This window comes from Martes martes (genome assembly GCF_963455335.1).
Source record: "Martes martes genome assembly, chromosome: 3".
Lineage (NCBI taxonomy): Eukaryota > Metazoa > Chordata > Mammalia > Carnivora > Mustelidae > Martes > Martes martes.
The window spans coordinates 146,859,144-146,876,258 of NC_137890.1; the positions used below are offsets into that span (position 1 = coordinate 146,859,144).

At 42.4% G+C, this 17,115-nt stretch overlaps 1 protein-coding gene across 1 annotated transcript in view; it reads left to right on the top strand.

Moving 5' to 3' along the window:
* NEB (nebulin) overlaps positions 1-17,115 on the top strand; it is a 207,053-nt gene that overhangs the window by 7,292 nt on the left and 182,646 nt on the right. The window contains exons 6-11 of the mRNA XM_080798838.1: positions 1,447-1,554; positions 2,029-2,133; positions 2,817-2,921; positions 3,567-3,671; positions 9,194-9,298; positions 16,570-16,674. Coding sequence (XP_080654964.1) covers positions 1,447-1,554; positions 2,029-2,133; positions 2,817-2,921; positions 3,567-3,671; positions 9,194-9,298; positions 16,570-16,674 — 633 coding nt within the window. The remainder of the gene's footprint in view (positions 1-1,446; positions 1,555-2,028; positions 2,134-2,816; positions 2,922-3,566; positions 3,672-9,193; positions 9,299-16,569; positions 16,675-17,115) is intronic.

Here is a 17,115-nt window from a genome sequence, read left to right on the forward strand (position 1 = left end):
CTTATTTGAGAGGGAGAGAGAAAGCACAAGCAGGGAGTGGAGAGAAGGAGAAGGAGGCTTTCCACTGGGCTTGATCCCAGGACCTTGGGATCATGACCTGAGCCGAAGGCAGATGGTTAACCGAATGAGCCACCCAGGTGCTCCAGCACCATGGTTTTTAACTGTAGCTGCACATCAGAATTGTCCGGGAGTTTTAAAACTACTGATACCCAGGCTGTTCTGGTTTAATCAGTCTGGGGTTGGGACCTGTGCAGGAAGATTTTTAAAAGCTGCCCAGCTTTGAAAATGTGAAGCTCAGGTTGAGAATCACTGCTGTTGAAGGTCCCTGGTCCTTAAATTTCCATGTACAGTTAGACTGTAACAATTTATACCAATTGGCAGCAGATCGAGACCCATTTGGATGGATCTCATTTGTGGATTATCCATGCAAGCTGATGTCTCACTAGGTGGCCTGATTGCGCATTGTCTGGGAGCTTGGAAAAAATGAAAATCAGCTCATGGGAACATTGGATTATATAGGACTAAGGGCTTAAGTCAAAAGCATCCCATTGTGATTGGTCAGTAAATGGCCATGTTTGGTTTCTTGTTAACTCCTGGGGACTATTTGGTCAATTTCCAGTTCAGATTCTTGAATGGTCTAAAACCTAGTTTCCTAAGGGTTTGAGCTCTAAAAACAAGATTATCTTGCCTCCTTTACCATTGCAGTATTCAGTAATAACAGAAAATTTTTTTTGTCCATTTAGTGCCATAAAATCTCATAAAGTCTGACGATAAGTCTGAAGAAAACGTTGGCAAAGGTTTATAGTATTTTTAAAGTGGTTAGTGATAAAATCAAGAGTGTAATTTAGATTGTTGACTACATTCAGGAGTACCATTGAAGCATTGATAATGATAAATTATGCACATTGTTATTAAGGCAAGAACTCATTGTATATTTAGCAGAAATAATGAAATTGCGTTCCTTTTCAAAATACTCCGTAATTCAAACTTTCCATTAATTCAGCTGGTGTCTCAGCTATAGAAACCATTAAGATTTAGCTACAACTTCTGAATTGAATATTTTTGCATTGTATTAGCAATCAAATCTTTTCAGATAATTTCTATATTTATTTTCTAAAATTATTGAGGTTCGGGCTTTTTATGTGTGCATTCAGACAATGAAAACATTGAGAGAATCATTTTAGGGCATTTTCAAGACAATAGTCTGTAATAGAATTTCTCCTGTCTCAAGTATCCAACCATGTTTAGGAAGAACAATTAACAAATCTATTTCAGTTTTTGCTGAGAATTGGACAAGGGACAAAAAGAAAGCTGTTCTAACTGATAATTGTTAGAACTTGCAGGATTTTTTTTTTTTTTTTTTAATCAGAAGGGGGTGAACGTATTGCCTGAAATTTCTGCTGCTGTCTTGTCAGGTTTTAGGCTAATATCTGATATTCTTTTCAGAATAAATACAAGGAGAACTATGAGAAAGCAAAAGGACAGCCATATGCCATCACAACTGATACCCCAGAACTTCGCCGGATCAAGAAAGTACAAGATCAACTCAGTGAGGTGGGCTGCATTCCTAAAATAAAGGAGAGACATGTCGAAAACATGCCCATCGCTAGGAATTGAGGGCTTTAATGGGTGTAGAGAAAAAGAAGAGTCGAATTACTATGAGCCAGTCCAGAAATCTAGAGAAAGTGTTGGCTCAAGATTGTGTAGCTCTAAACGCGAACCCCAAGAGCTATCTAAAAGCTTGGCTTAGCAAGTGAGCAAGAGATGATATGAGATGGGAAATTCGAATTCTCTGTGGTCCTCCGCAGAGGAGTGCAGGGAGGCTGAAACTCTGCCAGGAAAGCAGATATGCAGGGAATGTAGGGGCTCTACAGACCTTTGGAGATGGCAGTTTTCTTCCTAAAATATAGGAACTTTGCTTTGTGGAACAGACAGTGAGTTGTCAGGTTAATGCTCTTGGGTTATAGATTTCCTTTACTATACTCATGTGGGCACGCCTGTCATGAACTCTGTGCATTATTTCTTCAGGTTAAGTATCGAATGGATGGCGATGTTGCTAAAACTATCTGTCACGTAGACGAAAAAGCAAAGGACATTGAACATGCAAAGAAAGTGTCGCAGCAAGTCAGTAAGGTGAGGTCATGGTGTGGTTGGCTGGGATGCTGAAGAGCATGTAGGTGACCTCTACCTAGCCGTAGAGGAGAGAGCTGGACAGGCCTAATCCTGCTCGCCAGTCTCCCTTGAATCCAGGGCATTGTGAGCTCACGGTGGGGTGGGGAGAGGGAGACCCAGGCTGCACGTGCGTCAGCGAGGCCACCGGATGACTGAAGTGGGCTGGAGGCCTATGGTGGTCTGGAAAGGCAGGCCCAGTGTAACCAGAGTCTCTTACTTATTTTTAAACCAGTCAGGGAGCTTAATGTTTACGAGAAGTCCTCAAATTTCAAATGTAAGCAACTAATTTAAAACATTGTTAAAAATACCATGTAAGTCAAAAGGAACATGTCCACTCTCCCGATTCAGCCAATGGCCAAGAAGTTGGCAGCCTTTGAAAGGAATCTATAGGAGAATCCTAATCATGATTTAGTTAAAAAAAGAAATCAGACTTTTCAAGTAAAAGCTTACCAGCATAGGAAAAGTATTAGTGGGGCGTTGACGTGGTCAGTGTTTTCCTAATCGATGCTAGTAATGCGTGGGCACAAGGGCAGCCTTGGTGTGAGGACACTTGGAATGTGAAAGACTTCACAGCTCTCTGTTCTCTACACCCTCATGCCCTTGGGGGAGACACGAACCACCGGTCTTCTGCTCTTTCTGTCTAGGTTTTATACAAGCAGAACTGGGAAGACACCAAGGATAAGTACCTGCTTCCCCCTGATGCCCCTGAACTCGTCCAGGCAGTTAAGAACACAGCCATGTTCAGTAAGGTAAGGGCTTCTTCTCTGTCGCTGCTTCTCTCCTTCCCCCACATAAATCAGAGCAATACGCAGTCCTCTTGATGATCTGAAATCCTCACTCTTTATGAGTATCCTTGAGCCAGGTGGGTTGCAGGGATGGAGGTGGGAAGGGAGGAACTGAGAGGAAAGCTCTTGAGTAGAGTGAAGGAGAGGGTCTTGGGGGGAAACTAAGCAACATGGGGAGAACAAGTGGGAGAGAATGAAGGTGCACCTGGGAACTGGCTCTCAATCTCTGGGTTACATTTGGGGTATTTCTGGCTATCACTCTTATTAAATGTTTATTTCATGATAGAGACCATGCAAAGTAGTACCTCCTAGATCCTTACACTTGCATTAGTCCTTGTTGTAGGAAGCAGGTATAGTCCCAGAGAGGAGATGAAACAAAATCAGACATATCCACCCTTCTGAAAATAAGATTTGTCAAAAGAAGAGGACAAGCTGTTAATAAATATGACTTGGACTGAGTGGAGAGGGGGAGGTTATCTGCAGATTCCATTTACCTTGGCTCTTACCTTGCCTAAGTTCTTCTTGCTACTGATGGATAAATTCAAAATTGTGTATTTCATGTAAGTGGGAGCTCACTTTCTCATAATTTTTCTCCCTTTTCTAATTTAGAAACTGTACACTGAGGACTGGGAAGCTGACAAAAGCTTGTTTTACCCGTACAATGATAGCCCAGAGCTGAGAAGGGTGGCCCAAGCCCAGAAAGCCCTCAGTGACGTAAGTCAAATGCAGTCAGCATTGTTGGGGAATGCGGTATCGGGACACCTCAAGTTATGTGTTCTGGCCAGATGTTCATTGCAATTTTTCAAAAAGGCTAAATGTCATTATAGCAGATGAGTCTGTCTAGAATCATTATGATGTCTTAAGTAGACATCATATTATAATTTTATTAGACTTAATTAAACAGTCTTGTTTTTTTATTAGGTGAAGAACCTGAGTCTGAGACCACATAGGTCATTAGTGGCAAAGCCCAGATTAGAAGCTTGGTCATGTGATCCCAAGTTCTTTCCACTGTCGCATGTGCCCTCTGTTTCCTTGGCTGGAGTTGAAGTTTTTTTCTGTGACAATAGAGTGGCATTTAAAAAAATCCTTTGGGCTCATAGACACTTTCCAAATATATTAAGTGAAAAGTATTATTTAAGGCTTTTGATTTGCTTTCCTAATTATAAAGTCTGAATTGTGGTGTGTCCCCCCTTTTCTACATGGACTGACACACTTGTCCAAACGTGTTTGTGTAGTTCTCTCACAAAAATCTCTTGCCATCGGCTATACATAGAGGATGTTTCTGAGACATGGAGGATATTTCAGAGTTCGTAAAATGTCAGCAGTCCCCACTGGCTAGAATTTTAGTGTCTTCGACCTTGAAAACATTTTTTTTTTTAAAGATTTTATTTATTTGACAGAGACACAGTGAGAGAGGGAAAACAAGAACGGGGAGTGGGAGAGGGAAAGGCAGGCTTCCTGCAGAGCAGGGAACCCAATGTGGGGCTCGATGTGGGGCTCAATCCCAGTACCGTGGGATCACAACCTGAGCTGAAGGCAGACGCTTAACCAATTGAGCTACCCAGGCGCCCTTGAAAACCAATTTTTTAGAGGGACTTAGCAGGCCTAGTTGAGTCCCTATGTTGAAAGCACCAGCAGTAGTAGAGAGCGCCACTTGATTCTAACACTCGCCCTTGTTTTGAGGAGTTTTATGTCTTGACCCCTGGATTTGCTAGAGTCTGTATTGAAAATCCAGACTACTGCTCTTGTCTTCAGGAGAACACTGTTTTACAAAACAAGTTGTTTTTCCTTCAGTTGTCAACTAGACCCCTCAAACCTCTAACATTCACTGTGGACTTAACAAGTCATTTGGTGTCTTGAAAATTACTAGGATTTATTTCTAATGGATCTTAGGATCTTACCTTGCCCTGTACTGGAATTACGCATAACCATTTGATGGTGTCTCCAACTTTTGAGGTCTTAATCTTTTATCGCCTCTCACTCTATATCATTTGCAAATTTAGGGGACATATTTCTTTTTTTTTTTTTTTTTAGGGGACATATTTCTATCCCGGTTTTCATACAGTTGGTTAAAATATAGCCTAGGTGTACTCCTGTTTTTCCATAGAGTAAGTTAAGAAATAAAGAAGCCATAACAAAAATTTAAGTCTATCTAGTACGGTACTGGTTTTAATGTATAGGGACCTGTTGGTTCTCTTTTAAGTTAGTTTTTTGGTTCTGTATGTCATTAACATATAATATTATTGTGTAACCATTATCAAGTGATCAGTAGTTACTTGTTGAAAGTCCATTATGCATACATAGCTGGTGGGATAGAAAGGTATGACAAGAAGTTTTCATCCTTTCCCTGGAGACTTTATAATCAGATAAGATGAAATTGTTATAAAACAATAAGAAAAAATTTTCAAAAATTTTAGAAAGCAAATTCTCTCGTCTAATACTTGCTGAAAGACAGGGCACATGCAAGTAATTAGAGAAGGCCATGTGGAAGTGGCAATCCTAAGGAAAGGGGCGAATAGGAAAGGCATTTCAAGGAGAGAATACCCTTGAACAAAGGAATAGAGGTGAAATGAGTCTGGAGGGGACAAAGAAAGTGAATATTGTGGGTGCCTAGTTAGGAGGGCACTTTTAAGAAACTGGTAGCAGGAGCTTGAAAATCAGACGAAATAATTCTGATGTGATATGGTAGTCCATAAGAGATATCATGTGATTTTTGGAGGGGAAAACAATATGGTAAAAAGTAGGATTTGGAAAAAATCTGAAGGACAATATAGTAGATTGGGACTGGGAAAAATTGTGATCATTTGAAGAAGACTGTTTCAGTAATACAGAGAGACCAAAGGGATGACAGGGACAAAGGAGAGGAAGAAAGGAATCTGAAGGTAATAAGTACTTTAAAAGGGTTAAGGACATTGGATATTGGAGATGAAGGAGTGAGGGGACCCATAGAGGAGTTTATGATGAAGTCTGGTAGTCTGGGCCTATAGGGCTACAACTGGTTATGGTGCACTAGTGAATAGAGAAATGGAGTTGAGATGGTGGAACATTCTGATCAAGGCCCTTTATGGATAAATTAGAAATTCATTCTATTGCATAGGTATGAGAACAGGACCAGAAATGAATATTTGAGAGTCCTCAGAATAAAAGGGACAGCTGAAGATGTGAAACTGTATGAGGGAGGCAGAACAGCATATGGCCAAGGGCAGAGTTTTGGATGATACCCATACTTAGGACACCTGGAAAGGAGCCAGCAAAAGAATGAGGGAACAAACTGTCAGAGAAGTTGAAGGAGAACCAGGAAATGCCATGTCATGTAAGTCTAGGAAGAGGTTTCCAAGAAGACACTTAATCTCCACATGTCTCCCTTTCTTCATCAAATGGAGAGCTGAGGGTTTACCTCCATGTCACTCTAGTGCTATGGACTCTGAACAGTTAAGGTTGACCCCATTTTTTTGAGATCTCTCAGTAGAATCCATAATGGAGAATATATAATAATGAAGTAGAATATTCCCATCCTTCCTCAGAAAAACTTGGCAGTTAAGATAGGGCTTTTAATTTAATTGCAGGTTACGCACCAAGTATCAGATTACCAACGTGCCTATTAATACTGTTGTCCATACCATGAACTTCTACAGTTTTGGGGCACAGAGCCCCAAGCAGGCTGTTGTTCACAGAACATAATGCTGGGTAGGCATGTAGATTTCAAACCAAGTGCTTGGGTTTGGAAGCTTTCTCTTCCTCTCCTGCACCTTTACCCTGTTTCTCTGAAACCTACTTACCATGTTTTTCTTGCTATCTGAGCAAAGACCAAATAATTTTGCAAATACCAAAGTTGATCCAGAGTGTAGCATTCTAACTAGACAGAATTCTGAACAAGGTTCCTGAGAAATTAGGACTTCTAGATCTGATTTCTCTGAAGGTTTTTGACAGGATGTCATACTTAGGAAGCATATCTCCTGACAGGACGTTTCTTATTCTCTGAGGACTTAGCCAGCCATAGAAAATACCAGTTGCCCTATGCCTAAAATGAAGTCTACACTACTTAAAGCTTGAGCAGTGGAATTAATATAAATGTATTTTAAAATTGGTCTTTTGTATCCCTCATTGATTTAATGTTCATAAAAGCTTTTGTTACAGCAGTAGGTAGATATTAAGTCAGGTTAAGTCATAGTTAAGTTGGGTTAAGTCATAGTTAGACTTGGTTAAAGCATGAAGATGATGACTGGGACCTTGGAACTGTCCAGCCTCTTTCTTTACAGTGTAAAGAAGAATACCTCCATCTGGAAGGAGAAATAATTTGTTCAAGTCTCACAACTGAGTAGTAGAGAAGTTGGGATGATAAGCCATCTCTTGAGATTTCCCCCATGGCCTCAGTATATAAAAGACACATTCAGAATTCAGTCATTGACCCTTTGCTCTGGTTAGATTCCGTGTGAACCACAAGGGCTCCCAGATGAGAGGTTGTGTTTTCTGGCCTCGCAGAGCTCACAGTCCAAGGACAGACAGATAGGTAAACCACGGATCATAGTGTCAGCCGGGAATTCCTTTAAAGGAGATAAGTGCCAAGTTGATTGAGGTCCCAAGAGAAAGGTCCTCAGGTCCAGGAGGGCTCAGGAGGGGAGACAGTTGCTTGTCCTGAGCCGTGGACAACGAGCAGCAGTTCGCAGGCAGATGAGGAGAGCCTGGAGCTGGGCCTGCCAGGGAAAAGGCAACAGCAGGGGAAAGGTCCAGAGGGATAAGAGGCCTTCATGTGTCTGGGGATCTACAAATAGTTCTGCATGTTTTGAAGGCAGAGGTCAAGGTTGGTGGAAAAAAGGCCCGAGTAGTCAGTGAAGGAAAAAAGGAGGGCAAGAGTGAAGGGGTTGCATGACTAATGGACACATACTTTCCAACAAGAGAGGCCTTTAATAGGCAAAGGAAAGTTGCTCATGAAGGAGCAGCTGAAGCTGTCAAAAAGAAGAAGAGGTGACGGATGGAGCTGGGTACAGAGGGATGCTGGAGGGAACAGCAGTGAGAGTGCAGGGGTTCTGCCCTGCAAGGGCTGCTTCTCTGAGCCACACAGCAGCGGGGAAGGGCAGGGATGAGTACAGGGAAAGAGAAGTGGATATATAGCATTTCTTTATGAAAGAGGCAGCTGAGAGTTGACTGGGGGCCTAAGGACGGTCTTGGGGTTTAACACTAGCCACTGTGAGTTGAGACTGAGCAGAGATGCATAATGGGATGTTCAAGCTTCCTTGAAGGCAATATGGCAATTGGTTACCATAAATTCCGAGTATTGGGCACAGAGCCCCAAGCAAGCTCTTATTCACAGAATGTATCACTGGGTACACACCTAGCCTTCAGGCTAAGGGCTTAGATTTGAGAGACTCCCTTTTCCACCTCTGTACCTATTCCAGGGGACCTTTTAGTTGTGCTTGTTGCATTGTCATTATCCAATCAGTAGAATTGTGTGGTTTTCTTCAGTAGCACTTAGCATCCTGGGTATAAGCAGAGGAAGTATGCTGCTGAGTTGATTCAGAGCTAGGGTTTTGGTAGCTGGTGTGATATAAAGATAAGAGGTTGGGGGACACCTGGGTGGCTCAGTCGGTTAAGTGTCTGCCTTCAGCTCAGGTCATGATCCAGGGTCCTGGGATCGAGTCCCTGCTCAGTGGGGAGTCTGCTTCTCCCTCTCTCTCTGCCTGCTACTCTCCCTCCTTATGCTCTCTCTCTCTGTCAAATAAATAAAATCTTTTTTTTTAAAAGATTTATTTATTTGATAGAGACACAGTGAGAGAGGGAACAAAAGCAGGGGGAGTGGGAGAGGGAGAAGCAGGCTCCCCAAAGAGCAGGGAGCCCAACTCGGGGCCCAATCCCAGGATGCTGGGATCATGACCTGAGCAGAAGGCAGACACTTAGAAGCTGAGCCACCCAGGTGCCCCTAAATAACATCTTAAAAAAGGGGGGGCAATTTCAATTACAAATCATGACAATGAGACAAACGGAAGGAAACATATCTAAGGTTAATAGTCTTGGTGAAGAGGGAAGATTTAATGAGGTAGAAATCACTAGTAATACTGAGAGCAAAGGCATGTCAGATCTGCAAGGATACATCCCTGTTACACGATACACTAAAATTCAAAACTTCAGATACAGATGAAAACCTAGTCCTTTTTTTTTTTTTTATTCCAACAAATGGAATCTGGGATGTAGAATAATTTTCTGTGGCTCATGAGCATCCCTATCTTTTATTTCGTCAGATTGCCTACAAAAAAGGTCATGCTGAACAGCAGTCTCAATTCACAACACTGCCGGACCCTCCAGATATAGAATTTGCTAAGAAAGTGACCAATCAAGTGAGCAAGGTAAGTAAATAGGGCTGGGCCACTGTCTGCCTTGAAACTTCTGGCTTAATCCTCTCAAGAGAAAGTAAGTAAGGGGAACCCGGAGACCCAACACAACACAGAGTTGTTTTGCAATAGGAATCTAAAAAGTCTACGGTGAACACGATACCTCCATTAACACTGTGGGGCCGTATTAGTAGATGTTCAGCCCACTTAAGGACTCAGTGATTGGTAAATGGGAAAGCTGCATTTTAAGAACAGAAGCTGTGTCCTGATGTCATTTAACATTGTGACTTAGGGAAGTGCTACTAACCAAGAACTGAGTCACCACACATTTTCTTGGAGGATCTGATTGTCTTAATTCAGTGTGAAGACCTCATATGGTTTAGTGCTCTCTGTCAGACACGGAGAAAATAAGAATGCATGAGTGATCTGTCAGACAGGGCTTCGTGTGACAGCCGGGGACAGTGCACCTCATAGCTTTTAAGGCCCAGGAAAATGGCTCAGTCTGTCTGTATTTAGGCTGGTAAGCTAACTCTGCGGAATGCAGGCCTCCCAGAGAATGCCAAGAGACAGATGTTCAGCTGATGACCAGACCCATGCTAAAGTCCTATTTTAAATTGGTTCTTATCGGGCCACTTTCTCCTGGGATACTGCTCCTTTTAAATACTTTTCGTTGCCCTCCGTGGAGTTCAGTCCCAGTTTGGTCTACTGCTCGAATCTTGGTGGAACCTCAAGATTTCTATCTTGTTTAGGTATTTGGTGGGAAAGGATGTCTCTGGGAAAGGAGAAGGAAGAAAAATTATGAAAGATGAAGTCTATTCAGTGATGTTTTTAATGTCTGATGTTGCAGACTACTAACTATAACCAAGGGCTTATTTGGGTGATAGAGCTGATAAAGACAGTAAATTTTCACTAACAGGAATGCCATGACCCTGGAATTTGCCCAGGGCCAAGCAGAAATGAACTTTAGAACTGTCCAGAAAGAGCTGGCCTGCTGAAAATATTCATACTTAAATAAGATTAGGGAACAAGGATCACTGATCTTTTTTTGAGGAAAAAGTACAACCCTCTTTCAAATGGTCATTTAGAAAACAAATCTATTTTTAATTTTTATTTAAAGCATATTTTAAATGATATCTTACTAATGCAGCACACTTACCTTATTTGAGGGTGCAATGTGGGTACTTGAACATGATAAAAAAAATGCCTTTTTTTTTTAAAGATTTTATTTATTTATTTGACAGAGAGAGACCACAAGTAGGCAGAGATGCAGGCAGAGAGAGAGGGGGAAGCAGGCTCCCCAATAAGCAGAGAGCCCAATGCGGGACTTGATCCCAGGACCCTGAGATCATGACCTGAGCCGAAAGCAGAGGCCCAACCCACTGAGCCACCCAGCTCTGTAATCAGTCTCCACTAATTTATACATGCTGGTTAGTCTAGAATTGTACTTCTCGATGTAGTACCCTTCATCCACGTGTGACCGCTGAGCATTTGAAATGTGATTATATAAACTGAGGGTCCTATATGCATGACACAGACACTGGGTCTTGAACACTTAGGACAAAAAGAATATAAAATAGCTCATGATTTTCAGGATTAGAAGGCAAGGGTAACTTGCACTCTTTTTTTTTTTTCTTTTTTTTTTTTTAATTTATTTATTTGACAGATAGAGATCACAAGTAAGGAGAGAGGCAGGCAGAGAGAGAGGAGGAAGCAGGCTCCCTGCTGAGCAGAGAGCCCAATGTGGGGCTCGATCCCAGGACCCTGGGATCATGACCTGAGCTGAAGGCAGAGGCTTTAACTCACTGAGCCACCCAGGCGCCCCAGCTCATGATTTTCATATTGATTACACGTTGAAATCATATTTGTTGGATCTATTGGGTTAAGTAAAATATATTATTAAAATTAATTTTGTACCTGTTCCTTCTTGCATTTTAAAAATTGGCTACTAGAAAATTTATAGTTACAGTGGTGGCTTGCATGAGGTGCCTGTTGGACTGCACCACTCCAACCGGATACAGTGGCGTCATTGGACGTTTCAAAAGCCTCACCAGTCTGGGTTTGCCATTGTGGAATAGCAATATGAGCCAAGGGAGGGTGGCTGGGATGAAAGTCACCAGATTTGGCTATTCATCCCAGTCTTACTCAAATTCCATGTTTTTAATAGCTGCTGGACATCTAAAATAATACTCACTTTGGGAAGAAATGGTTGTGATTGGTAGCAGTCCATCCAACCACAGACCATCCAATAAGAGGACTAGAGCTGCGGGTGGAGGAGAGAGAGGTGATTTAGCTGGGGGACTTGCCTCTGTTCTCTTGAAGTGTTCCCCACCATCATGGGCTTTGACCCATGTTTCAGTGTCCTCATTTCCTTGCTCTCCAACATGGATAAAACCTCCTTGATCTACTCCCACTTAGGTCTTCAAATCCAGCATTTTCTTGTCTGTGTTTCCAGATCCAACGCTTTGTCTTCCAGCCTTCAGTTCATGTTTGTTTGTTTGTTTTTAAAGATTTTAGTGATTTATTTGAGAGAGAAAGAGAGAGCATGAGCGGGAAGAAGGTCAGAGGGAGAAGGAGATTCCCCACAGAGCCGGGAGCCCGATGCGGGACTCGATCCCTGGACTCTGGGATCATGACCCAAACCGAAGGCAGAGGCTTAAACAACTGAGCCACCCAGGCACCCTTCAGTTCGTATGTTAATATAATGATTGTGTATCTGCAATGATTATATGGCTTATATATTGATTCTGTTGTTTACCAGCTTTCCTTACTGGATCTTTCAGAATCCGTTCTCTCACCTTTCTCTTTGGCCAAAGCCACCAGCTCCATGGCAGCACTTGTCTTGGCTCAGCCGCATTTTGTGGCTCTAACACAGATGGACAGGCAGGCAGGTGGTTCATGTGAGCGAGCATTCTGGTGAGGTCACTGCGCACGCCGCAGCCAGCTGGAGGTGGCCTTCTGAATGCAACACTGGGAAGTCCCTTTAGTCTCTCTGTGCTTGCCTCTCTGCTTCCTTCCAGATTCATAATGTGAGGAAAAATGTGAGATTCCAGGCTAGAATGTCCAGTGATAGCTCCCTGGGATCTAGAGTTGAAAGGAAGAGCTCTGTTTCCTTTACTCTCTTTGCACACTCCTGCCACCAAATGGGTCTTGTACCACGCCGACCAATTCTCTGACACCAACTCAGTGTCCTATTAATTCACTTCAATTCTGACATTGTCTACCTGGAGTTAGCCTCAGATCTCACAGGTGAAGGGTTCAGACCCATAAGACTGGCCCTACTTCAGACAACTAGTCATAAATCTGGACCTCCCATACCTCTGACTGACTGGCTTAAATCCAGGCTTCCCATGACCCCCTCCTCATATTTGGTAATTTGCTAATAATTGACTCATGGCACTCACGGGAAACATTCTTACGTTTATTACATAACAGAGGCTACCGATGGACAACCAGGATAAAGAGGTACCTAGGGTGAGGTCCTGAAGGGTCCCAAGCATCCCTGTGGAGCTGGGGTGTGCTCTATTTTAGTATTTCACTAGAATATTTTTAAAAACATCTTTCAGAAAATATTGCTGCACACCACAAAGATGCCAAGCTCTGATCTTCCAATACCATGGAAGCTCCTCTATCATGAAGAATTAGGGAGAGACTTCCATTGATTTCATCAGAAGAGATTTGATTGAGTTAGGAAAGCAGCCCTGGGCCCACTCTGGGCAATGAAAATGTCAGTCGGGACCCCCTCCAGCTGCGTGAGAGGATCGCATTTCTGTGAACGAAGCTGTCTGAAGTCCTAGTATTTAACAACTCACAGAATGAGTGAAGTGTGATTAACTAACAGGTTTTGTCGTCCTTCCATTTGATAACCCCATCAAAACCACAGATGCAGATGTGGAAAGTCGAACATAAAGCCATGTGTTTAAGAAGGACATTAGGGTGTCTAGTTTGTGGCCCAATGCAAGCCTCTCAGCTCGTTTCTGAGGAGGAGGAGCTACGGTCTGAGGAAGCAATTTTACTGCATCTATCGCCCTGCCGTCACTCTCCTGCCCACAGAAGGTGTTCCAAGCTTGAACTGACCCCATGTGCTGTCCTCTGTTAAACGAACAAACAGAATCCTAGAGAAAGTTAAATCCATTCTTGCTGCCAGGTTTCCATTGATTGACTTGGAACATGACAGTCGGACAGAAGGACTAGGGTGGAGCTGGAGGGAAGGTTGGGTGTGGGGCCCCTGGTACAGTTAACGTCTCTGTGTACCACGGAAACACTCGGGCCTTGCTGCCAGGCATGTGGAGTCGACCGCTTAGTGGACAGAGGAGGTCCCATGCAGACACATACCTCTCTCTTCCTCTCATTCCTCAGGCTACGGGCCTTTATTCTTTTAACTCCTCTCCTACCTGTAAACGAAGGGGAAGGCCATAACTTTTTCAACAGTTAAAAAGCTGCGGCCTCAGGTGCTTTTAGTGAAAATATTCCCAGACCTGTGAGTAGTCAGGGGTGCATGGTGAGAGATCCACCTCCAAGCTGACCCATTTTAGCTACTGGTTCATGAAGAGAGAGAAGTGGGGGAGGACTTTGGGTGAGAGTGTTGGGGTCTTAAACTCTTGTTTTGCATCTTGTTTGATTTTACTTTTTTTTGGAGAGAGAATGTGCAAGTGGGGTAGGGCATTGGGAAGGGGCAGAAGGCAAGAGAGACAGTCTTAAGCAGGCTCCATACCCAGTGTGGAGCCCGACACAGGGCTCAGTCTCATGACCCTGAGATACTGACCTGAGCTGAATCCAAGAGTTTGACACTTAGCCAACTGAGACACCCAGGCACCCCTGCATCTTGTTTTAATATCTTTTTAAAACAACAGATATTTGTATCTGAATGTGAGAATTACTTTTTACTTAATTTTCTTTTAACAAATCTACATATGTGATTCTTATTATGTCTCCATAATGACCCAATGTTTGGATCTCATTAAGAATGTCTGCTGTGGGGGGGCGCCTGGGTGGCTCAGTGGGTTGGAGCCTCTGCCTTCGGCTCGGGTCATGATCCCGGGGTCCTGGGATCAAGCCCCGCATCGGGCTCTCTGCTCAGCGGGGAGCCTGCTTCCTCCTCTCTCTCTGCCTGCCTCTCTGTGATCTCCATCTGTCAAATAAATAAATAAAATCTTAAAAAAAAAAAAAATGTCTGCTGTGGGGACGCCAGGGTGGCTCAGGTGGTTAAGCGTCTGCCTTCAGCTAAGGTCATGATCCTAAGTTGCTGGGATTGAGTCCCACATCAGGCTCCTTGCTCAGTGGGGAGCCTTCTTCTCCCTCTGCTTACACGCTCTGTCTTTTACAAATAAGCAAAATCTTAAAAAAAAAAAAATACTGCCTTCTCAATTTTAAATTATAAAGTTTTGGAGATACATCAGGCTCTGTTTCCCCTACCCCTAATATTGGAGTTGTTTTCCTTTGACACCAAGCAAAGGAAGGACAATGTCCCCCACCAACAATGTAGATTGGAGATCTTAACCTGGGCTGCATGTAATTCAAGAATTCTCTGTGGGGCACCTGGGTGGTTCAGTCAGTTAGGTGTCTGCCTTCAGCTTAGGTCATGATCCCAGAGTCCTGTAATCCAGCCCCGCTTCGGGCTCCCTGCTCTGTGGGGAGCCTGCTTCTCCCTTTTCCACTCCCCTGCTTGTGTTCCCTCTCTCGCTGTGTCTCTCTCTGTCAAATAAATAAATAAAATCTTAAAAAAAAAAAAAGAATTCTCTAAGTTGTGTTTATGGACATTTTATAGCTTCCTCAGATATCTGAAAAGGTCTAGTCCCCAAAAAGTTTAGAAATGCTTCTACAGGCAATCAGCCAATCGAAAAATCCTTTTTGACTAATTGAGTTAAGTCTGTTTTGATTGACTGAAGAGTTGACTATAATTTTTTTAAAGCTTCAAGAGAGGAGAGTACATATTAATTGGTACTTTAACATAAATATTATCTCAACAAAGATTTCTATCAAAGAATACTCACAATTTTCTCCAGTTTCTTACTCTGTTATGCTATCAATGTTATCATCATAGTTGTTAGAGTTATCATAGCCTACCTTTGTTTAGGACTCTTCAGGGTATGAACTTATTAATCTAAATGTGGAAGGTATTATTATTGTTGGTGCTATGGCTGAGAACCCTGAACCTTGGAGAAGCTAAGTCACACCTTTGGTAATGGTAAGAGTCCAGTCTTGGGCCCAGAGCTTCTGGACTCAGGCCCAGGACTCTAAAATTTATAGTTATGAAAAACACTTGGCTATTTATTGGCATATTAAGCTCTTGAGAAGAAAGGGTATATGCATTTGAGAAAGGATTGAGCATCCTTTAACTCATACTCACTGGTTCAGCACATCACTCCCCCTTGGCACTGGGTCTCTTAACGGTATACCAGAAAACAACTTTCTTTTCTCCTGAAGAGTAGAGTAAGGGTGTAGGTGTGCAGAAACCTTGAGGCTCATTGATTGTATTTGTTAACACATTTCCCAAGAAGGGGAAATTGCTGTAACCCAGCTCTGGCTTTGGCTTATATGCCCAGATTTGGGATGGAGTAATTTAATTTTATTCCAAGAACAGTATAAGGCCAAGGTAGTTTGAAGCTGCATATCATTGACTCAGATCAATTCAGTGTATTTGAGCATGAACTTATGAGGCCACTTGTGTGTGCTGCATTTTGTGTTAGATTCTGAGGATATAAACATAAAGAAGACATAATTCCAGTCTTCTAGATGCCCACAGCCTGAAATTCAGGTGGGGTTGTGTTTGGGAGTAAGATGGGGCAATTTTTGAATTACTTGCAGGTCTCATTAAAATTTCTTTAAGTCTCAGCTGGAAAGGCTTATAATTAGTCTGCAAGCCAGATTTTTGTATTGCTTTCTGGATAACTAGGAGTATTGGTAAAGCTCAGAAATAAGTTCATCTGGCATGGAAACCTGGGTTTGAGTGGTTTTATTATAACTCTGAAATACAAGTGGAGTATGCTTCTGAGTCTCCTCCCTCAAACATCAGAGAATATCTCTAAGTTCTGAATGAACTAAGTCCCCAGATTCGACAAGAAGAGGGTCAATTATTACCTCTCCCTGCTGCTCAACTTTCTTGTTGACTCTATGCTAGAAGGTTTGAAGACCTTTATTAAGAACTTAAGAAGGGCCTTAGCCAAGATATCTTTTTATTAAAAAATTTTTTTAAAGATATTTTTTAAAGCTGCCCATTACCACTTTTCTATCTTACTTGTCAATTTCTGTATTTTCTATATTTTGTCTTGTCTTCTTTTTTCTCGTAGCAAAAATACAAGGCAGACTATGAAAATAAAATCAAAGGCAAATGGAGTGAGACACCTTGCTTTGAAATTGCTACTGCCAGAATGAATGCTGATAACATCAGCACAGTAAGTAGGAAGAAATGGCCAGATGTTCTTAGGATGAAAGGGTGACCCTTTCCTTTATAACTTCTAGTCCCCAACCACACCTGAAGAGGTAACAGAACATTAGAGTCCGGGTACCTCTTCTTGGGGACAAGACCTGTGTAGAGTTCCTAACCAGAAAGAAATCTCCCAGTCTTTCCTCCCTTTTGAGAAATACTGTTTTATTCAGATTCCATTATTCTTGCCTCAATTTTCATATGAACAATAGGGTTTCAAGGTGAGTACAGGTTAAAGGGTCCCTTTTAAATTTATTCTTTGCCTGGAGAACCCAAACTACATTTATGAAACTGACTAGTTTCTTCCCAGAAATTCTTCACTGAAAAACTCTTCCTTTTCTCTGAAATTCTCTGCCCGTAGCCTTGGGAGCTCCTTCTTAGAGGGTAGTTTTCAGCCTCTTATAATTGC